This window comes from Paralichthys olivaceus, chromosome 2 (genome assembly GCF_024713975.1).
Source record: "Paralichthys olivaceus isolate ysfri-2021 chromosome 2, ASM2471397v2, whole genome shotgun sequence".
Taxonomy (NCBI): Eukaryota; Metazoa; Chordata; class Actinopteri; order Pleuronectiformes; family Paralichthyidae; genus Paralichthys; species Paralichthys olivaceus.
The window spans coordinates 5,045,786-5,070,113 of NC_091094.1; the positions used below are offsets into that span (position 1 = coordinate 5,045,786).

The 24,328-nt window shown below is 41.5% G+C and overlaps 1 protein-coding gene across 2 annotated transcripts in view; it reads left to right on the forward strand.

Annotated features, from left to right (window-relative positions):
- Positions 1 to 23,938, forward strand: part of arhgef10la (Rho guanine nucleotide exchange factor (GEF) 10-like a) — a 101,204-nt gene extending 77,266 nt beyond the window's left edge. For both annotated transcript variants that reach the window (XM_069532244.1, XM_069532249.1), the window contains 7 exons: positions 952 to 1,038; positions 5,053 to 5,267; positions 6,617 to 6,774; positions 8,978 to 9,120; positions 15,117 to 15,288; positions 19,991 to 20,113; positions 20,554 to 23,938. In XM_069532244.1, the coding sequence (XP_069388345.1) occupies positions 952 to 1,038; positions 5,053 to 5,267; positions 6,617 to 6,774; positions 8,978 to 9,120; positions 15,117 to 15,288; positions 19,991 to 20,113; positions 20,554 to 21,104 (1,449 nt within the window). In that variant the 3' untranslated portion in view covers positions 21,105 to 23,938. The remainder of the gene's footprint in view (positions 1 to 951; positions 1,039 to 5,052; positions 5,268 to 6,616; positions 6,775 to 8,977; positions 9,121 to 15,116; positions 15,289 to 19,990; positions 20,114 to 20,553) is intronic.
- The last annotated feature ends 390 nt before the right edge of the window (positions 23,939 to 24,328 follow it).

Here is a 24,328-nt window from a genome sequence, read left to right on the forward strand (position 1 = left end):
TTTTTTTTTTTTTATTTCTTTGATTTCTCACAAATTATTTCAAAATCTAATCAAAATCTAAATACAGTGAATTTAAATGTGATTTCATAAGGGGGTTGTTGGGTCTTGGGTTTGGTTCTTCAGGACATTTGTACGTTCCCACATTTGCTGAATTTCACTTCTAACAATATATTTACCAGTTACACTAATCCTCCTGCGTCTTTTTAAGTAAATATTATTTATGTGCTGCTCGAGTTTTAAGATTACAATTATATTCAAACTGTATAATCACAAACTTGGTATTGATGCATTTGGAAATAACTTTGTAATTTGATTCATGGTGCTTCAAAGCTGGTAGAACAATCCGGGATATATCCACGTGTATGAACTGATCATTTTAGAAATCACAGAAACATGAAAACCTAAAGCTGTAAATAACATTTATATAGAAAACCATAAACATAATAAGCTGTTTTTATTGTTGGTGTTTTAATGTTGGCATTGGAAGACAAAATAAATTTAACAACCACAGGTTACACACTCATAAGAGCATTGCTGGGTATGTTTGCCATTTTTTGTGAATAGCATTTGACATATAAAATGGCTGTTTTAGATAAAGTGTTCACACATCAAAACAGGAATTCATTGAAGGCTCACAGCAAAAGTTCCTTGACATATTGCAGAACAATGTAAGGTATGAATTTCCAATGGCTCCATTCAGTGTTTTAATAGTGGAACATTTACAGCTCATAACGTGGGTGGAGAACCATCAACCTTCATGTGACGTGACAAAGTTCTCGTTGATGGCAGAGCTGAGAATTTAGATTTCTCATGCCTCCACATAAAAAGTGACAAGCCTGTTGTGTGTTGTGGTAACTTAGAAAGTATTTTATTTTGTGACTCCATCAAAAATAAGTTTGCAGTATTGAGCCGTGATATGTATTTAATCAATATTCATTTTGTCTCTCTCAGCTTGAAGCTGCCCTCCATAATCCTGTGCACTGTGCATTGCTGGGCTTCTCTGCAGCGAGCACCTCCTTACCTCAAGGCTACCTCTGGGTAATGTGTTGCACGTACACACACACACACACACACACACGCATCCACACACACACACACACACACGCATCCACACACTACACTGAATGCCAAACACCTCAAACCATTGACAAGGCAAACATAAATTTACAGTTGCTGAATTTTTTTAGCTTTTACCACAATTACCATGTCATTTTAAACATCCTCTCTTACAACCTGCTCTCGTTAATTAGTAGAGGGAATAAAAAAATATCTCAAGGCTAAAAATGGGACATGCACCATTTTTCACTGTAAAATGTCACCAGGATGCTTTGAATTAATACAGTATAAAGTCTATTGGTAGGTAACTGCTGTGTTTTATGATGAGTAGGGCAAATTGTGCTGCCAGACTTCCGCAGACTAGGGGGAATTTAGTGGATCTGGGGTAGAGGACCAAAAAACTGAGAGAATCTGCTATAAATCTTTACGTTTCAGTTTTTCGTTCCCTCTCCTTTTTGCAGAAGGTAGGCAATTTATCAGGTAATCCCATTTTGACCTAAAGAAAGTCTGAATCAAGTGTAGGTCCTCAAAGACAAAGAGTACAGTCTTAATTGCTTTTATTGGGCTTTTGTAAAGAGGAGTGGAGAAAAAGGAAATATGGGGGAGCTGGCTTTCAGAGAACTGTGATATCAATGTTTGAAGGGGCATAGGCCACACTGTACCATTACTGATGACTTAAAAGCCCCTGACCTTGTCCTCCAGCACGATTTCAAGAAGCAAAGGTAGGTTGTTGTCATGTGTGTGACACTGGTGGACAAAATGTCCACGTGAGTGAAGGCTAAAGTAAAGACTGAAATCCACAATTTTGTGAAATGTCCGCCTTCAGCTGTCTTTTATAGCATTAATTGTCAAGATAGTGGCATCGAACAAAGGAAGAATTTGGAGCTGAATCTCAAGGAAGGAACGCTAAAGCCAAGTTCACACTACTCGACTTGTGATCTGGAGTCTTTCCGTCGCTGTGAGTTTATACTACATGACTGAGTGGTGATGGGACAACACTCAATTCATGATCTTTCACCAGGAGAAAACCCTGAGTACGTCTGATCTTCGGACTACGTACAATCACAAAAATACTCATGAGAAGTGACCTGGTGAGGCTGAATGATCCTCCTGCTCAGGCTGCATTTTTCTGCACGGATCTGTCTGAGCCTGAGAGAAAACTGAGTCAGACCCAAACCCATCAGGCATTCTGTTTGGTCGGAGGCCCAACCTGAGCCCGCTGCGGTTGAGCTGCACTGTTTGTTTTACCCTCACAGGCACGGTTATGTGCAGTGTAAAATATCAGGGGATACCTCACCACTACAGGAACCTTCACCTTTGTGCTTTGTTTGGCAGAGTCGTCTAGATATGTAGGATTCTAGAAATGTAGTCAGAGTCTGTGACGTCAGACCCTAAAATTGCGTCTTTGACTTGAAATGCTGATTTGGCCTCCAGTCTGGAGCTTTTGTTAAGGGTTGAGCAAAGGGAATTGAAAGGAATACAATTCTCATGGACCAATTTACTTCACATTCTGTTCCTGCTTCTTGAAACCAACCTTGCAAACAGGACAAGCAGTTCATTGAGTACGAAGCACGTGTGACCTTCTCCCAGCGAATTGTTCTCCTCGGCTCAGTACAACTTCTAATCAACGCAAAAAAACAAACTCGTATCCACTAAAAAACATCATCGCGAAGGCCTGCAGACGCAGCAAGAATAATTAGTGGCTGAGTGTTCCCGCCCCCAGTTGGTTCTACCTCCCTGGCAGGCTTGTCAAATAAGGGATGACACTAATCATGTTAAAGTGAGATGGGCTATGGGGATTTCTGTGTGCTTTGATCAGAGTAATGACATTGTGTCTAATCAGGCTGATAACCCAGTGTTTCCCTTTACCCTCCTTGTCCCACTTTCCCCAACATCCTTCTTCTTATATGTTAAAGTCTTTGTTAACTCACTCCATATGTTTCTCATCTTATACATGTATACAGGACAGTATTTAGCATTCATAGTACCAGGAACTCTACATTCATTTTTTTTAAGTAGATGGACATTCTGGTGATCCATGGTTTTGGCTTCGTAACGTGGTAAATACAATCGAGAACAGTGTGCTGTCATGACTATTCTCCCAGGCTTCCTCACTGTGTCCAGAGCAATGTAATTAATACTGGCAGAGCATTTACTGTTCGGAAAGTTTTTGCTTCCCTCAAACTGGGAGGAGAAATCTGTCCAGGGCACAACTCCAGACATCTATTTCTTCAAATGAGTAGTGATGACTTTGTCAGGACAGTGTGTTTGCATCGGATGTGGGGGGCTGGGGGGGTGATTAGTGGTGATGATGGTGTGTGGAAGCGTTTGGGAAGGCACAGATAGACATGTAAGGAGGAGGCTGGGTGAATGGGGGCCTTGCCTCTGGCTTTGGTTCCACAAAGTCACTTGAAACAGTGTTTTTTTTTTCGGGCTTCATGCTGCAAGATAAGTCCTCCCTATCTTCTTTTCACCCTGTGCAACAGACCATTATTTGTTCTGGCTCATTCTCAAGAGCCCACAGGATCGCTCCCGTCCAGATTCTGCACGCTGATACAAATCAAACAAATGATTGCATGCAAATAAGGGTGAGCATGGAGGAGAAGAGCTAAAGACTATATTTAGCTCATGTCACATTCACACGATGTGATTCATACGGAGAATAAATCTTCACTGTCGAGCAGCAAGCAGCCGATATCTTTTCCAGGAAGGGCTTTGTATTTTGTCTGGACATCCACCTAGGCCTAACGCAAGAATAATGAATGAGATTATATTGAAAACCCACAGCGGCAATTTAATTGTTTGGGAATAGAAGCAATGCCACCTTAATTGGAATTGCATCAGAGATAGGTTGGAGGGCTCCTGCCGTCTTTGTTTTCTCAGCATTGGCATTGACAGGCTTACACAAAGACCAATATAAATGTGGGACATAGAAAATCAAGTCTCTATTGAGGCAGACAGTCGGCCTGTGGGGTGTGAATTACCTTGGGAAGCTTGTTGTGATTGGGGGACCTGTTTTGATAAGGTTGTTGTTTGTTTGAGAGGTTGTTTCACAACTTGTTTTTTCCTCGAGAAGGGAGAGACATCTATGGGCGTGGACTGGTAGAGTCCACAGTGAGAGCTTTCAGCAGCTCGGTTCGTACACTTCTGTGAACTTCTTTATTGGTACTGAGGATAGTATCTTCAAGTGTTAAAATCAGATGTCGGATCAAGTGATTGATTGATGGGTTGTACCCAAGAAAGATTTTTGTCAAAGGAAAAGAGGCAGCTCACTGTGCAGATACTTCTGGGGACAGAAATGGGTAATTTAGCTTGAAAGTTGTGATTCCACAGTATCACAATATTGCATTGGTATTTTCCATGAGCCTGACCATGAACTGATCACTATCTAATGTTCAACAACATTGTAAGGACTCCAGATTAATAATGATATCTTCAAAAACCAAAGACCAAACCCTCTGGAGGTTTGATGACGTTATACTTTGGTAATAAAATATTTACCAAGTTTAAACCAATTCAACCTTCAACAATCACATATCACACTTATTATTTTTTAAATGTGGGATAGCATAGAGTTTAGATTAATATGAATATAGCTTTAAAACAATATGAGAGCAATTTCTCTGTGACCTAATGAAGTCGAAGTAGCAGACCATCATAAAAATCCAAATGGGGTCAGCACATATCTCCTCTACTTGCAATCAGACACATTTCACAGCTTCACAGGTTCCAAACTGTATTAAAACCTATGACAATGCAGCCTAAGAGTCCTATAATGTAACATGGAAAGACCTCAATGCCCCTCAAGACTCTCTGACTGACAAAAGAATGCTCAACTTGAAGAACTCCACTTGATCGAGGGTTTTTTGAAGTGGCCTCAATCAATCATTACAAAACTCTTGAGGGCCACTTTTTATTACCTGTGGCATTGCAACTCTCTGCAGTTCAACATGGGGTCTTGTACATTTTAACAAGACGTTTTTTGTCTCCACACAGGTGTCTGGCAGAGGTGAAGGTTCACAGGGGCAGATAGAGATATTTTCCCTCAACAGGCCCTTGCCTCGGGCTGTTAAGAGCCTGCAGGTGGACTCTGCTGTCCGATGTCTGGAATATGTACCTGAACCTGCTCAGGCGGATGAGATGGAGGCTGGAGTTCACAAGGCACCCTCAGGGATCGGCGCCAACATTTGTGTTGGACTAGACGATGGCCGGTGAGGACACAAATACATTTTCTATAAACAACTTTATCCAAACTGTTTTGAACAATCTATAATAATTTCAAACACCGGAGAAATCCCCAGTTTTATTGAAGTGCACAGGACTTTCAGTGTTCTTCACCTTTTAAAAGAGTCAGATCTACTTTACCCATGACTGCTCGTCTCTGCTAAAACTATGATGTATGGGGAAAAAAACTGCTAGCCAGTTAGCTAGTCGGCTGTTTTTTCCTTCCACTGTTTGTATTGGTCACTTGTAATAGCTCACATGTGAATAGAACTTGAATGCAGGACCTCATTTGCCTCAGAGAGATTAAAGTTTTCCAACGACAATGGGAACAGCAGCGTTTCCAAATTTCCCCAGTAGCTTCTTTTGGTGCTTGAAAACTCCGGACACCAGGCGTGAACATTGATGTGAAACTAAACTGTCATATACATGCAGCTCGATATTACAGAAATGAACAGATACCGTGTAGAAACAGACAAAAGAAAGCCTTTGTGCAGAAATGGCAAGATCACAAATTATGAAATCAAAACGTATTTTCATCATCAAATAAGAACCAGAAATATTAACATGAGAAGACAAATACTTTTCAACGTGCTTCAATCTGCTGTTGTATATTATCTTCCTGTTTTATCCGGTGCTTTGCTCCCTTGAGGTTTCTACCTGTATAGATTTGCTTGTCAATATTTCATCAAAGCAAGAAATCAGAGCTGATGCCTCAACACAGCATCAATACTGCCACTGCTGCTAAGATCAGTTTCATTTTCAAATCCAATAAACCCCCTGATCCCTGCTGTTTGTAATAGACCAACGGTCTCCTGTCATAGTTACAGTGAATAAATTGTTTTCTCTTTCAGGCAGAGAATATTCTTGGATTTTAGACGTACCTGTTATGTTTCTGTAATTCTCATTTACTGAAGTGTTCAGTCATTAGTTTAAGAATTGTATGTCAGCAGTTTGTTTTACGCTGACTCATTCTCTTCCAATCCGATTGTCTGTCCAGGGAAATGAAAAAAGACAGCAAAAAAAAAAAAGAAAGAAAGAAAGAAAACAATTTCAGCATGCTCAGAAAAAAATGTCATCTCCACTTCTACTTGACATTTTCTTCTCAGACTGACAGAAACAAACAAGCAGCAATGTGCATTTGTCATTCTGGAGAACACAATAAGATGTAGCCGCGTTCAGATGGGATTTCAAACATGAGAAAGACAGAGTGGTTGCACACACACAATTCTTTGCTCCAAAGTGAACTGTTAAATCAAACCGCATGAAAACGAGCCACTCTGTCATTTTAAATGACGCTCATTTATCATGTTTGCTTGTGCCGCTTTTGTTCCTCTAGCATCCTGGTCTATGGCAGCGTGGACACCGCGGCACAGTGCCTATTGACCCTGCGTAACCCAGAGGGCTGCCCTGTGCTGTGCCTGAAGCAGTCGTCCCGCTTCCTGTTCGCTGGCCTGAGGAACGGCACCATGATGGTTTATGGAAGAAATAACAGTGGTGAGATGTTTGTTGTTTTGTGTTTCAGACTTATTGTTGGAGTGTGGATGTAGCGTCTCACTGTGTGGGGGTCTGTCGCAGGAAGTGAAACTGTGTCGTCCTGAGTACAAAACATGCTGCATGTTAGGGAGGACGATAAATATTTAAAGCTGGAGTGTGAGACTTCTACACACAAATGAAGGTCTGTTGCATTTTAGTCATTGCCAAACAATGCTGACCAAATCTGCCAGCGCCCTCTATCTGTACTTGCCAGTAGTGGTGCTAGCTACAGCAGCTTGGAGTATAGCGGGAAAACTGAGGATGGGTCAGAAAAACGTTGATGATGCTCCCAATAAAACAGAAACAGTTCAGAGGTGAGAAATAATTGATTTAAAAAGAGTCTGATGTTCACCTGTATGCGTACGTCATAAATGCGCGTAAACATTTTTTTTTGTCACACTGCCAGAAGAGAAGGACAAAAGTTCCCCATATTTCTTCTTTTGAATAATTTTTCTATTGTTGAAAACCTGTTTTGAATTCATATTCACGCTTGCTATTTGTGTTTGTATAACAGAGAAGGGAAGAAGAGAGAATAGGGCTCCCCTGAAACCTCTTCGTATATATTTTTATTAACACAATTGGTTTTGCATAAGACTATCTATGTTACGAGTCACCCATACAGACTTTCATTTGTTATTTTTTCAGAAAAAAAACTATTTTTCAGAATGTTTGTTAGTAAAATTATAATAGAATCACGTTAACCTAAAATCACTTTTCCCTTTTATGCTGTATTTCCTATTCCTGGTGATTTTCACACCAGGTGTAAGCATGTAAATAACACCTCCCCATGTGGTGGATGGCGTGCCATGTCTAGTCAGGCATTGCACAAGGCCAGGAGGGCTTAACACCATCTCAGCAGTAGTTTTCTGTCCTCGCAGCCAGCGGGAGCACAATGCTTCCATCACCAGGTTCTTTTTTACCTGGCTCCAGTAAATCAACATGCCTGCCTTCCTCCTGTGCTCCTTTCTCCTCCCAAGCAGAAAGGATGATTAATTACACCAAGCTGCTGCATGCCGATTAAATATTACTATTCATGCTTTGTATGTAAAAAAAAAAAAAGAAAAGAAAAAGAAAGGACAGGAGAAAAGCTTTGGAGGGTGCCAGGGAATGTTTGTGGATTCTGCACATCTGTTAAAGATTGATGCCTTTGACTAGCTTGCTAGTGTCTAAATAACAAGTCTGAAACAACCAGAAAATGCAGAGGCTCGAATTGAGAGCTGTGCTCGCTGAGATGCACATCGGACATTGTGTTAAATGCAAATGAAAATACTCCACAAGATGAGGCAGAGAAGCTTTATTTGATGCAGTGTTAAACAGGGAGAAGCATCAGTGTGGTCCTGTCGTGTGCACGGGGCCAGAGGGACATTTACAAGAGTAAAATTTGAAAAGGTGGAAAAATGACCTTTATAACACACCAGGCAATTAACCTGTGGAAGTCAGGAGCCATAGTAAAGCTATTCTGCAATGAAAGGCAGAAATAAACAACTCAAAATGTTAATTAAATGGCTGGATGCACTCCCTTCTGTAATTTTGCTTCATTAACGCATATAGCAAAGGAAATGCTTATGTAATTCGCTTCGTAATGTGCTTCTGTTGTGGCTGCAACGTGCACTATGTGATTAAAACGAAAAGAAAAAAGGGCCTGCTCCATTTTCACAATGATGAGGCAAAAAAAAAAAAAAGAAAGAGAGTGAGCGAGACGGCGAGGGAGCGAGGGAAGAAGTTGGAAAGTGGATTAAAGTGTACACCAGAGTTATTAGCATGTGGGTGGCGAACGCTGTGCAGCTCAGTGTGTGGTGATTCAAATGGAGGTCCAAGTCTTTATTTTGTCAACCTGTAGTTCTCGTTCTCGCACATATTTGTTTTTTAATTAAAGTGAAATAAAAGGAGCCTCCACTGTGAGCCCGCTTCACTGATGCTTTAGTAATTGCTTAATAACATTTAACTGCTTTAAGAATATTTTTCAAAATAAATACCAAGGTATCTTGCTGCAATACAAGTGGGGGGAATTGAATGTAATTGCCTCACTCAATGTGACAGTGTTGGAATAGAAGCAGGGTTTATTAATATGATTTTAAGCCAGCTGTGATGATAGCCATTGATTTTTTTTTTTCCTTTCAGTATTTTTTGCCGCTCACAGTGTTCTTTGTTTGCTTTTGCTCAGATGATCTTTGGGAACCTGACTCGTGCAGATGTGTGAACCTGGGCTCAGAACCCGTCCGGACGCTGTTGGTATTAGACGACTCGGTGTGGGCGAGCTGCGGGAACTCAGTCACAGTCGTGGACGGCTCCAGTCTCAGCACTCAGGTAAATAACCAGGTCACTGCTGGGAACATGCGACCTGTAGACCACCACAATTTTTCATCTGAGGAAAAACTGCCTCAATCTGAGCCGACCTTTAGGATTGTGGATTGTTTATCTTATTAAAAAAGAAATTAAAAAAATCTGTGTGTGTGTGTATATAAATAAATAATAATATAAATACACACACATAGATGTATATATAGTGATAGATATGTAGATAGATAGATACACACATAGATATAGCTGTCCCATATTAAATGCAATCAAGTATAGCTCAAATAAAGTGTCCTTTTGTTTAAATAGTTATTATACAGCACTCTAGCACTAAGCTGTATTTTATTTTTTAAAGCATTTCAATAATATTCCAAAAACGATGAAGATTATTATATCCATCGTTTCAAAAGCTTTTGTTTGAAAGAACTCTCTTGCAAGGTCAACTCCTCCAACATCTCAGACAAATATTCTCATTCTTTACTAAAACATGGTTTGAAGACCTAAATGGATGAGTTCATAAGTGAAACTGAAAGACAAGGTGGGGTTTTTTTTCACAGCTTTGAGGAAAATTTCCTCTCGTCTTATTTTGTGAAAAGATTTATGCAGACAGCCTTAGAGAGCCAGCTTTCTAATCTGTGATGTCATCGAGATTTACTGCCTGGAGCCGCTGCATGGACAACGAAGTCAAAGATTCATATACAGTGTTTGTTGTAGGGCTTCCATATACAAATAAGCTTCATTTTGCTGAAGCGCTCTGAGTTATGTTGCAGGAATGAACACCATTATCTCCAGAAAATCGTCCTGGGTCTCGTCTCTGTCATGCTTTCCTTTTTTTTTTTTGTGTAGTCTTTCTCCAAGGTGTTCATCTGTACTGTGTGTCGTTAGATTTGTACAGGGGGATGACTTCCCTAGCTGTGGTAGACGATAATGAATGGCAGGAAACAAACTCTTCTGGGTAATGTTAATGTGGTATTCAGATGCTGAGCTGCAAACCATTACCATTTAATTATGTATCCCAGATGTGAGTGTGCGTAGCTGTATAAACGGGTAAAGGCTTTTGGCGGAAACAAGCTTGTGTGCCGAGCAGACCTTCCCTGGTCAAATAAAAGTTGACTGATAAAAAATATGATGCTGAATTTGAATTTGAATAAACCTAACAAAGTAAAACACTGCAAGTAAACACGATACACGAGTCTCTGTGACCGCAGTGTAAAATCTGTTTTCCATTCCCAGAGCAGAAAACAAATGAGCTACATTTCAGGGGAAAAGGGGAACAAACAAAGTGGCAAAATGCTACGGTGGTACAGTGGTACTGTCATCTCAGTTTGAATCCTGTTGCAATGTCAGCTTAAAGGGTCAGTGTGTAGAATTGAGTGACATCTGGTGGTGAAGGTTTGTGCTGCAGCTGAATACCCCTCACCTCACCCTCCCCTTCCAAACATGGCAGAGAACCTGTCGTCATAAAACTCAAAAGGTTTAGTACGACTTTAAGAACACGGAGGCCCCGCTGCCGAAGTAAATATAAAGTATTTAAATGTAAAAGGCCCATTCCAGGGTAAAGAACACAACAATTCGTACAATTTAGATGAAACACACTAGTGAAAACATCACTAGCATTATTTTATATTCAATTTCTGCCAATAGATCCCTTTCACCTAAATCTTACACACTGAACCTTTAAAGAAAAGCAGTGTAGATAATAAATGGACGGATGCATAACTTTTATTTTGAAATTAGAGATATTTTGGTTGACATCCTGTTATATAGAAAATCGACATCAACATGCAAGTAACAAGCTCATTTTTGATTGTATAAACCACAAAGTTAATTGGTATTAAAATGCATCTCTTTTAAAAGAAGCAACAAACCATAAGAAGCAGCTGGCGAATTTGGACGATCAATCCGGCGACAGATGCTCCTCCAGTCTGCCTCAGGAGCCACATATTTCGGAGCGAGCTGAGTCGGGGATGTCTCCTTTTATTCCTTCACCTCTTTTGCCTACCGCAGTCCTCTGGAGACATGAGCTTAATCAGCTGAATAGCCATGCAGGAGAGCCACGGTTCTGGTTCACTGTATCTCCCACAGAGCTTAACGGGTCAGCTCTGGTTACTTCTTTGCTAACCTTGTCTTCCGCACTAATGTGGACTCATGAGGGCTGACTTCACAGGGGCGTCGGTGCATATCCAGGATCTGGAGAAGCAACACTTGGCACCTGTAGCGAGAGATATGACTCGGAGCGCGGCTGGAGGGTCACGGATTCTACTCGCTTCCCCCGTTCGTTGTTTTCCCCTGCGGATGTTCGCCATTTTGTCAGATTTGCAGCACGTTTGAATCATTTATCCATGACTTTGGTGGACAGCGCAGCCCGTCTCGCCTGACACCTCCGATCCCTGCACAGTGCTACTTGGCATGAATCTCTTTTTAAATCTTTGCAGTCGGTGCCTTGGCGCTGCAGGCTCATTCAAATATCAGTCTGTTTTGGGTAAACATGCAGACATATGCTGTTGAAATTGCCTTTATAAGAAACAAAGAATCGTCACGACTGAAACATTTGTGCGTAGTCTCGGCTTTGTACTATTCAATTACGCACACTCTGCTGGGGATTGATGGAAATTATAGGGCCGACAACACCTCAGCAACACAATGAGGTAAAAGAAGAGGGACAAATGTAGCAGACGGTAAAATAATTGTTTCATCTGTCTTAACATGCCAATATTTTAGAAAGATCTCACAAAGCATCAAAATAATACCTCAAATGAGACTTCACAGCATCACAGTCAAGACTTCACAGCCATGCTTGCAGTGTGTTGTTCTTTGAAACAGATTTGCTTTTAGCTCATAATATGTTGATGCTCAGAAAATATAAATGTTTACCACCATTTTATATTATAAGTATTTAAGACGGATTTCCAAGGGGCCTGATTCAGGAATTTGTTTTACAATGAAAAGTCACAGGTTTATCGAAGTTATGACAATATATGTTGGCTATCGGCACTAGATGTCATGGTATTGTCACTCATCCAATAGTGAGCATGATTGTCATTCTGAAACCAAAAAAGTACATTTGCTGGTGGCACTAGAATATGGTTCAATAACATCATTAGGATTAATCACCTGGGAATGCTGAGATATTTCAAAGAGCAGCTTCATTTCCCGCTGATGGAATCTCGGAATTTGGCTGAAGAATGGATTAAGAACGTGATATATTACCGTAAATTTAAAATCCCAGTGGCCAACCAAGATACTGCAACATTAACAACATTCTCCGGGAACCAAATAGCAGCGTCTCCGGCTCTTACTCCTTCTCTCCCGTCTTTTCGTTTGAAATTATCACAGACATTGGGGGAAGCTTGCTTCACCACCAGTTTTTTAAGAAATAGCTCAGTGACAACACTTATTGACGTGTGAATATGTTGATACCAAATTATGTTCTTCCAGAGAATCAATAAATTATAGAGCGATAAACCTGATTCACATTCTCATCAGGCAAAATGAAGTGGAGAGAAAATGAGATTTGGGAATTTATTTTGTTTTGTTGTCACACAAAAGAGACGTATTTGATTGACTGTCGATAATGTAGTGCTTTGTTTGCTTCTTTGATTTTTGCAGAAATATAATTTTGTTGAAATCCACCAACACTTATCGTCGTATCAGGATTCCAGACGCGTCTCAGCCTCGTTCAGAATTTTCTAAGAGTCGATCTCTTGACCTCCACATACCAAGGCCCCCGGAAGAGCACCTGTAATTTAAGGCAATGCTAATGAAGCAGGACATACATGGGCATACAAGCATTGATCAATACTGACTGGCAGACCTTGTTCCATCCTCTTCCCATTACTTCTCTTACTACCTGCTCTCTCCTATCACTCACATGTCTACGACTGCCTTCACCGCAGCTCAGAGTGGAGATGTGGACTTAGCACTCGGGAAAGGCAGCGACACCTTGTCACCTGACGTAATGAAGGACTAATGAGCTGCTCAGACAGGCTGCAGTGTGAGGAGCTGTGGCTCGGCTGGCGGAGAACTATAAATGGGGATGTTGTTGTTAGTGTGACACTGCGGAGTCAAGTGGAAAGGGCACATTACTACTGTCAGGCTTCACTGACCACCTCATCTCTGTAAGCAACACTGGACTCAGCAGACTTATGCCAGGTTGTTGGTCGGCGGCAGCAGGAGGGGCTTGTATTTATCCTGTATTTGACACAACGCCGCAACATATCCGGTCTATACCCTTGATTTAGACTGGAGAATTCTATTTTTTAACCAGGATGACACCCAGGCCTTATGGAAACACATTTAAATTCCCTAGTTCTGGATTTTTATTTAGAACCACTCCAAATTACCCACACTCCCATAAACATGTCCGCTGTGTTTCATCGTGATCCATAAAGTGCAAACGTGGACGAAACTCACAAAGTTTAAGAAAGTGGGAAAAAAAGTTCCCCGATCCGCCCCCTGATCATGATCCGTACAAAACGTTTGTGGATTCTAGCACAAGTTTCTGTGGTAATCCCGTCAGTACTTTTTGCATAATCCTGCCAACTATGAGACAAATGCAGACAAACACATAAACTCCTCGATGAGGGTAAATATTGACTTAAGTGTAAATTGATATTATGTAAAAACATTTCTTACAAATCAGTTATTTTCACACGTTTTCAGGCTCTTTTTGTTCACTCAAGTCAAATAAGACATCGTGCTTCACAGAGTGCTTTACAGGTGATTGTAAACATGTGGCGAGGAGGCATTAAACCGTATGACAGCCATTCATCAGCTGGAAATCCCTTTCAGAGCCGCCACACTTGATTCATTTGATATAATGATTCACGCGATAATAAAGCAGCACACACAGTGGGACTGAGATATTCTTTACACAACTCTCAACCCTTTTGAATTGCAAGGTGGTGTGTTTTTTCTCATGGATTTCTAATATTTTGATGGCTGCACTTGAATATCACAGAGCTGCACTGCACGTCCTTTCTGTGGCGGAGCCGGCGCTCGCTGCTGAGGAGTCAATTAACAGAGAAAACACATCAAAGCCTTCTTCTTTTCCTTTTCCCTAATGTCAAACAAAGGAGAACCCACTGGCAAGGGCACACAAACAGGTGGTAATCCCTGTCCGCCGGTGCACCCGGTTTGGGCCGCGGGGTTGCATTCTCATCCTCACCCACTTGCTCTCATTGACTAATTGCCCAGCCTCATGCAACTCGTGCATTGACAGTGATATGAGTTCCAAGATGATGCCCGAACCAGCCCTTGTCACGCCTCGGACCGCAGGGGCTGCATGTGTCGCTATGATAAGGCTCGTTGCATTTATTTCAAGCTACTCATTAAGACTGTGCCTGCAAAACTCTCTTTTTTTCATTGTGCTCTTAAAAAAGATGGAAGCCAGGGGACTGGTGCAAAAACATGTGTCAGGGACTTTGTAAATGACAAAATTAGGAGACACAGTTTGGATTTATTTACAGAAAAATCAGTGCAGAGGGACGAGCGAACATAAGATTCAGCAGGACGTCTGATGACCTCATGATATAATTGTGACAGTTATCTTGTTATGTTTGGAAAAATAACCACTGCAACAAATCAACTTGGACATGACTGTCACAATAATCAATAAATGGCGTGCCAGAAAAACTGTCTCTAATGAAGCGAGAGACGCTCAGCATACGTCTTTTATTCTTATTCACTTTGTTTGTGAAATATATAATTTGGAAATAATAACCACAAGCTGGTTCAATTATTAAAGGAAAAATAGCCGTGACGCTGCTAAACTCCTCAGAGAATAAAAGGCTAAACTGAAAAAAGACCAAAACAGCTTTTGAAAAACTGGCTCTGAAGCTGCTATTCTTCAAGTCCACAGAATATATGGAGGAAAAAATCCCCCAGATAAACCCAGAGAGAGCTAACCTTTCAGTTTTAGAAATGTTTTGTGTCACACAAATGAAAAATGTGTTGATAATGTGTGTGATTTTCCTCCTGTGTTGCTGTTACGTATGACATTCCAGAAGTTTGAAGTCCATCCGGACCCGATGGTCAGCGTGGCACACATGGCGTGTGCTGGTGGAGGGGTGTGGATGGCGTTCTCCGAGGGCTCCTCCATTCGTCTCTTTCACACGGAAACGCTGGAGCTGCTGCAGGAAATCAACATCTCCACGCGGTCGACGCTGCTGAACACCGGTACGCACGTCGTCACGCATCACACCTGGGTCCTCGACATTAGTAAAGTGACATTTTATGGTTTCGAAAGGTTTTATCTTGGCTATATTGTGCAGCGTCTGTGTCCTGTGGCGATGATGGCTGCAGATTTCTTTTCTCTGACCGGCAGCAGTACCGACTGCTGCTCGACCGCTGCTGCAGAGAGGAGCCGTTCACCTGTTCATTCAAAGTTCATGAATTTTCAAATTGCACCAAATTCAACACCGCACCTCTTCGGGCCCAGACAGACAGATTTAGTCAGAATTAATGGATAGATAAGAGGATGGGAGGATTCTCATTTAACACTGATGAAGCTCTCCTCTCTACAATCTTATTCTTCCCTTGTCCGAGCTGCTCTCTGGGTCTTGCCCTCGGGAGACTGACCTGAATAATATCTCAGGCCTTCACAGAGCCATAATAGACTCAGGGACTGATAAAAAAAAAAAAAAAAGAAATAAAGACATTGAGCTGCATTTAAGATCTTCATACCAAGGGTTCCCATGGAAACACTCTTGTCTTTCTTTAAATGTTCATGCGTCTGTGATATCTTGCCCATTTTAGCTCGTTTTCTCCGCACGTACCTTCCCACTTTTTTCCCTTTGAGTTAATATTTTGCTTTCTTTTTGTCCCACTTTCTCTCTCTCGCTGCCTGTTTCATCTTCTCCGCTCTGCTTTAAAAAACCCACTCACCCCACTGCAGTCCATTTAGCTTGCCTCAGATAGTCCATTACTTCCTGTGTGACTTCCTTCATGATGGATGAAATATTTATCAGCCAGTGTTTTTCTCTTTTTTCAGGGATGAGCCATAGTAAACAAATTAGATCCTAATGAAGCATACCTAAAACTGTCTAATGGTGATAACAGTACTTCCCTCCAACATGTCTAATGTTGTGGGCCATCAGCTCGTTCAATACCGAGTCGTGTGAATGCATTTATAATATATTGTCCCTTTCGTTGATCCACACCAGACTGTGATTGATGTATTTGGAGCAATACTCAAAGCTGAGGTAGCACTCCACCTCCTCCTCTGAAGGAAAAAAAAAAAAAAGGTTTTCTCCTGCGAGTTGAGTAAAAGAGTAAAAAGCAGCATGCGTTTCAGGCACCAAACTTTTCTCTTGTAGATCAAAGTAAAGAAAAAGACTTTAAGGAGCACACACTCCTATGGCCGTCGTATCTGGTGATCCAGAGGTCGTTTTCATCCGGCACCAGCGCTTCCCCTTGAAATATGCAGCAGATTTGAGGGAGGGTGGCAGCCTGGAGGCTCGGCCCTGGGGGAAGAAACAAGGTCAAGAGAAAGAAGAAAAAAAGAGATGCTCGGCTCATGTCTTCAGGGTCCACGGAAGGAGGAGGATGTTTGACTTAAGTTGTGATTTGTTGAGCTCACAAGAGGAAAGAGCTTCCCCCGACACTCGACAAGCACAGATACCGCACATGAAATACTGATAGTTTCTCTCTGTCAATAGGTCTCCGCTCCCATAGGTTTCTCCTTGACTTATGCTAGGACATGCAGTAATGATATACCCCCTAATCCTCTCCCCTTAATGTGATTTATACTCAATAGGGAATTTCAGTTGCAGTAAACAACAGAAGTTTCTGTGGCAGCGGAAACTGCTGATCTCCTCTCTACTAATGCCTTTAATAGTTCTGTCCTCCGGGTGAGGAGATAATATTCCAAAATAAAGTCCTCAGTGACATATCACAGAGAAACATTTATCTTTAGAGACATCGTCTTTTTAAGGCAAATACCGGCTCCCACGTTAAACCCACTACACACTGCACACACTCGAGGGTGTGCATTGCTGCAAAAAACTGAAGGTGCAAGATTGCTCGAGGTTAAGCTATACCTCCTTAATCTCAAGTGTCTTCATCATTATCCATCTTTATCGCCGTTCTTAAAGACAATGCCTGGCGCGCACATGCCCCGACTTAACTTCAGATTTCACGGTAACCCAAAAGTGGGTGTTCATGAGCACCGCTCTCTCGCTTAAGCTCTCAAACCAGAGTACAAATAGGCTCTGGGGCGGTGTGAGCAGGTGGCAGACAGTTTGGAGATAAAGGCTGTTTTTTTTTTTCGCCGGCGCCCACCTCACTCGTGACCCTCCAAGGTCTCCACCTAAAGGCGTCTGCTGATGGTGCTCGTCCGCTCTGCCTCCACTTCCTCTTGCGCAGTCAGCTTCCTACTCGGGATGATGATTCATCTCCGCACAGCCCAATGAATTCTTTAATGACACTGTTGAGCCGCTCATGCAAATCGTCATAATCTGAGCATGACTCTGAACAAACATGTAGCTACACATGTAAATGAGCATTGTTTTAGTTGTTGACCAAGAGTGTCGGTGTAATTCAATTACCCGTTGCCATGGATATCACGGGAAATGCGTCTAAAGATAACTAGGCCACAATGGGAGCGGAGAGCTGAGGGAGCGCAGAAGGAATGCAAAAATAAATTCAAAACAAACAATGCTTTTTTTTTTTCCAGCCCTTTGTTAACTGGAGACAAAGGATGTGCATGTATAATAAGAGCGTGCGATTGTCCTTTTCCCCGTCACTAATGCTGTGCAGCAAAAACTCTTCGGTGCTGGAAAACTTCACAACAGAGAACGTATGTTGACTCTGGCGTCGTTCGCTGTGACAGGATGTAAAAACGTAACTTCACACAAAATAAAACCTGCTGCTTAAATCTCACCCAGGAAGGGAAAAGAAAATCACCACGAGTAACTTCCTCTGTCGCACTTTCAGCAAACCTCATAATGTCAACTTGATACGTCTCATCTAATATCAGACTACTTACGAGACAAGAAGGAAAAAAACAAACCTCTATATTATCGCATATATTCTATATTTCTATATCTGCTGTTCGTCTGTTAGTGTTTTATTTGGACACTAAACCAAAACACTTGAAGCAACAACAGCTTGTTACGTTGTTCAACGACAGCCGTTGTAACTGAAATGAAGAAAGGTCAGGAAGATGTCAGTGTTTGACTGTATTGACCTCACGGCCTGAGAGGCAGAGCTGAATGAGTGGATTGTATATAACACTCTTCTAATCTTAACCACCACTCGATGTACATCACAGGTCACATTCACCCATTCACACACACTGACCTCTGCACACTGCCTCTCTCCCACACCGTTTGTGGTAGAGTATTTTGCCTGAGGACATTTAGACATGCGGAACCAGAGGAGTCGGGGATCAAACCACCGACCTTCCAATTAGTGGACGACCCATTCTATGGCCTGAACCACAGCTGTCCCCCCACTGGACCAGAGCACACCTGTGCGTGCAGGGTTAAGTTGAGGCTCGTCTCTAAGGTTACGCGGCCACAGTTTCAACTGACAACACGATTAAATGTTAAACTGACTTTATGAATAGTTTCATCATCTGGCCAAACACCTAGATACGTATTATTAGAGGAATACTGCAGTATGTGCTGGGTTGTAATTGGAACAGTAAGAAACACAGGAAATGGAAAACCAGTATTTGGTTTGGTATTTAATATGTTTCTGTTATGAATCATTACATTTAGAATATATATAGAACATGATTCCTTTTATTGTCATTACAGAGTGTACAACTACATTTTAGCAGCAAACCTCAAGGTGCATAATATAAATATAAAATACAATTTTAAAAAGTGTATATATGAGGTAGAATATAAAAATATTAAAGCAGATAATTTAGCAAATAAATTTGTATGAGTACATGTAGTGCAATTCAGTATATTTATTATAGCAAATGAAGCTCGTCAAATAGGCGAGGTTATGAAAATATTTCCCATTTCCAGCAGCCTGTGAACGCATGCATGTCGGAAGAGTGAACATTAAATATTATGACGTTCTGCTGCTTTTTATCTTTACTACTAAACATTAGTTTGGTAGAAAAAACGAGTTAAAAGGAGACGCTATCACTTTTAAATGTTTTATTTCCTCCGAGTGTTTTTGAAGGTCTGCAAAGTTAAAAGATTTTCACATGTCAATATGAAAACGCTCTATGAGTTCTTAATGCCTCTCCTGCATGACAGACATGTTCACTTTATTTATAATTGGATCTTTAGATGCTTCGTCAAATATATATAAACTTCAATGAACTGCAAATATTCTTTTCTTTCCGCACCTAAGCTGAGAATAGTTCTGATCTAATCTGTGTGGAATGTGTGTAGAGTTAATTTGAGAAGATTAACGGTGTCTTTCATTCCACCGGCACCCCTGTATGTCAGTTTGGCTGCGTACAAGAAGGAGGTGAAAACCTTGGAGCTCAACATTTCTAAAACCACTCAGATCTGAAACACAGGTGTATCATACTGAGAGTGTGTTTTTCTCTACTTTGTGCTTTTATGATAGTTTGTCTTTCAACTGGGTCAGTAGCAATTCCACAAATCCAATTTTTCATAATCTTTTATAACCCAGAGCCCTGGGTGGCTGTGCTGTGCATGTGTGTTAAGCTTGTCAGATACAGATTGATCATAGAGCTTAAACTCTTCTCAAAGCTAACGCTGATAACTTACAATGAATATCTTTCTTTTTTTTTTTCATCAAGCAAGCTCTGAAGAGTCACTTTCCCAAATGCCCCTTTTGTCAGAATTCACTCTCTCACAGAAAACACCAGAATCTGTCGTAGTTTTAAGCGACACCTCGTTTTTATATATTGACGCGTGACTTTGTCTGTTGTTTTCTTACGTCGCAGGTCCGAAGAACATGCGAGTCACGAGCCTCCTGATTTGCCAGGGGCTGTTATGGGTGGGCACTGCCCAAGGCTTAATCATCACTCTCCCTGTTCCCAAACTGGAGGGCATCCCCAAAATAACAGGTATGGATCACAGGAGGGGGCGGACGACTGTGACTGAACAGCCTCTTCAGAGGTCAAAAGAGAAGCCAAGAGGTTTTTTTCATGACAGAAAATTACTCTGCTCTGCCCATTATTGAGGTCACACTTCACATTTTTCTTGTGGCTCTGGGAATCAGAGCAAATATTACCAGGCAGGCATCACACAAATCACACTGTATATATTCTCATGCAGGGTAATTTGAAAACCTGCCCGGCGGCATTTTGTTTTTCTTCTACCAAGTGAAACTGTAGGTACCATCCATAAATTACAATCATTCCAGATAACTTTTGATGATCCGAGGTTTGGTTCCAGTCATTTTCACTCTTTTAAGTGATGTACCTGTCAGCGAGGTGACCTCAGCCCTGTCGAGAAGCAGTGTCTCCGTGGAAAATGTTTGAATATTCTGTTGCTGCCTTTACAGGAAAGGGCATGATCTCTCTAAACGCCCACTGCGGCCCTGTGGACTTCCTGGTAGCCACCACCAGCACCCTGTCTCCTGAGCTGCTCAAGAGGGACTCGGTGGTGGACAGCCCGGACTCGGCCTGCGGAGGCGAGGACCGCAGCGACACGTCCTCGCAGGAATCCCTGCAACAGTCCAGCTCCTATCAGGGAGAGGGGCGAGGCAAAGGACGAGGCGTTCTGCTGCAGTACAGGCTGCGCTCCACATCCGGATTACCCGGACGGCCGCTAACGGCGCTGGGCGACGAGGCGTCAGACTCCTCCCTGGAGTCCTTGGAGCACAGCGTGGAAGATGGATCTATCTACGAGCTCAGCGACGACCCAGAAATGTGGGTCAGGGGGCGTCCTTGTGAGCGGGACGGGGGACGCAGGGACAGGGTGATCTCGGCGGCGGTTATCTCTGGAGGCAAAGGCTTCCGCAGACTGAAGGAAGGAGCTCCAGCAGGTACTAGGACAAATGTGGAGGGTTTAGAGAATATTCTAATGGTATGGCAGCTCCCACTGACAGTGTGATATGAAATATATATGGAAAGATGATGCATATTTATAGATGTCTACCCAGCTTAGCCTCCAGTAACCTGTTCCATCATCTCAAGGGATTTGGATGTATAATGAGAAGGTGTTGCCATTGTTACAGAGCTTGACATCTTGTGATTTAGCCTGTGGAATCAGAACATCTGAGGCGTCCTGTTTACTCGACACCCAAAGGACCCTTTAATGTTCAGGACTGTGCATCATGAGCTGCCACAGTTTAGTTCTGATGTGGTTCCTCCTCCTGCTTTAGTTTCGATTGATATGCTGCAATTTAACCTCATCGCACTTCACATTTATTTCATGCCGAGGACTTTGGGCTGAGCACCCATGGACAGCGGCCCTTTGTTGAATCTGCCATGCTCCGCAGAGTTAGAGACGGACGTGTTTTATCTGATCCTGTGGGAGAGATCCCATCTGTTTAGAGCTGAAAGCCGGAGACTACCACCGCACCACAAAGCACATTAACATCACTTTATGAGCTCCGCCAGCCTCGCTCTCATCCCTGTACAATGTGAACGTAAGAAACCTTATATTGTGTCTCAAAATTCCATATGTGCTCTCCTGAAAAGAATGTTGTGTCTTGTTGCAGCTGTTGCAAAAAAAAAAAAAAAAAATTGATTCACCCAAGAACTTCCATCGCTTTGTTGAGAAGGGAAAACAAAAAAATTTGCCAGAGCTGCCAGATATCGGTTTTCATTATTCACTGTCATTCGTCAGCCAGATAAAAACAAATGTGTGCTCACAAACAACTCACATTAGCTAGAAACCCCAGTGACACATCAAAACTCTATTACCGGATGATGAAATAATCACGTCCGCCGCTACTGGCGATGCATCAACGAAGGGAATCGAACTAAGACGTGCACATTCAATTACATTCTGATTAAAGGGGATGTTCTACAATAAACAGCACATCTGTACAGAAATGTACAGATGTTTATTCTGTGTGATATTAAGTCACATCAAACTTATCTCACAAGTTTTCCTGGTGATTTCATGATAATATTTGGAGTTTGACACAAACATTAATATTTTCTGATCGGGACACGAGGATGTCGTCACTGAACATGTCTTCAGATTGGTCGAAAGACGACTTAGTCTTTGTGTTTTTAACTGAACATGCAAATTAATCCTCATGACCATATGTACAGGTTCTTTTTTTTTTTTTTTTACATGTAAAATAACGAGATTTTGGAATTTCCTTGTTTTTATCCAGCAGCAGCAGCAGCAGTGTGTTGAAGTGGGTATGAGAAGCACTCAGTGGTACTTAGTTTAATATTGTGATGTTTCTATATAAGTTACAGTTACATTGAGGGGCTTGTAAAGATGGACCGATGACATTGGCATCGCGGAGAAAATGATATTAAACAGGCACATTTTACAGTGAGCCGACGCAGCTCGCTCAAGTATCAGCCCATGAACGTGGCTTATAGTCTACCATTTTTTCTCAGCCCACATTACTCCACGTAGCCCGTTCTCCGCACATGGATTCACGTCTTATCCCTTCATCAAAGACGAAGAATAAAAATTCAGATTTCGTTCATTGACGTTCTTCTTCTTCCCCTCTTTTCTTCTTCTTCCTCTTCTTCTTCTTCTCCTCGAAGCTGAAATTCAAAAAGGCATTTAAACGTCCCGCTGTCGGCCGGAATCGTTAAAAAATAAACAAACACGATGATGTGAACCGTCCTCAGATGCTGTCATCTAAATGTAAATCTCAATGTCATGTCAAAAATATACACTCTAATTCATGTCAGGTTCAATGCCGCTGGTACCACTGCACTCTCATGGTCACTATGGAGATTGTTTGTTCAACCTCAAGCAGAGAATCTAACTCGTTGCTGCTTGAGGAGCCTGATGAAATCTCCTCTGCTGCAGATTTGATGTGTTTCGCTAACTTATCCACTAACAACTGAGATTGAATCTCAAATGTATTTCTGCCTTTAAGGGACATTGACCATTTCATTTCATTTCATTTGCTTCTATTACATATGTGCAGGTATCATCCATACACTGAATATAATGCTCATGAATGAACGTACTGTACTACTAATTAGAGCTGTGCTAATTAAACCCTTATTCCCTTTTGTAAAGCGGACTGTGACAGTGTTGATATTTTGAACGAGCCTGCACGAGGCACAGTTTTTCATTTTCCTGTAGCGTTGAAGGTCACTGCTGTTTATCATTTATTATTTCTGTAGATTTGTTCCTCGGTCTTAACAACATCAGTTCATTTATTTATTTGAACATTTAATTAGAGGATGAACCCACTTGAGATGCACCATATCAAAATTAAAGAAAATTAAACAAACACACGAAATTAAGAAGTCTGGGGAAATAAGAAACACAAATTGTCAAGTGAACAAACTGTTGTGTTTTTTTTCAAAGGTTCATTTTTCAGGGCAAAAATTTAAATAATGTTTTGATTTGTCAGACTTTTTGCCAAACGGTCGGAGGCACGTGTTTTCCTGTGCAATGTGTTGCAATTACATGAAAGCTGCTTAAACTTTGCCATCTGCAAATGTTGGTTTGTTTCTAACCTGTGTGATCATGTGACTGCTTACGTTTGTTAAAACCTGCTACATTCAAAAAAAAAATCTAGTATTAGTGTCGACAATATAACCATGACTGAAATATTATTATTAATAATAATAAAGAAAATAAACAATAATCATCCTCTCGACTAAAGTATTACGCTTAAAGCCATCAAAGGCATATTGAAATGAAAAACTTGTGTCCTCTCGGTACAGAAGTTTAAATGTTACACGTCTCAACATTGTCTCTAACAAGTTCAAATAAAACGTCTTTAAACATGAGTTTGATCTTTGTCTCTGACTCATGAAGAATGTAGTCGATGTGGATTATATATTGTACGTCTGCAGCATTATTCTGTTTATGATTTAACACATTTTTTTATTTCTCTCTGACTCTGAATCCCGTCTTTGAAGCTTTTTATGTTTTCCAGCCAGTGATCGGAGTCGTTATGTTTGTCCATCCGTCCCATTTCTGGGAACAAGATATCTCAAGAATGCCTTGAGAGAAATTCTTCAAATTTGGTAGAAACATTCACTTGGACTCAAGGAGGAACGGATTAGGTTTTGGTGGTCAAAGGTCAAAGGTCAAGGTCACGGCGGCCTCACAGAGTATGTCTCTGTTTTTCTTGGACGTGACATCTTAGGATCCACCTGAGGGAATGTTTTCAAATT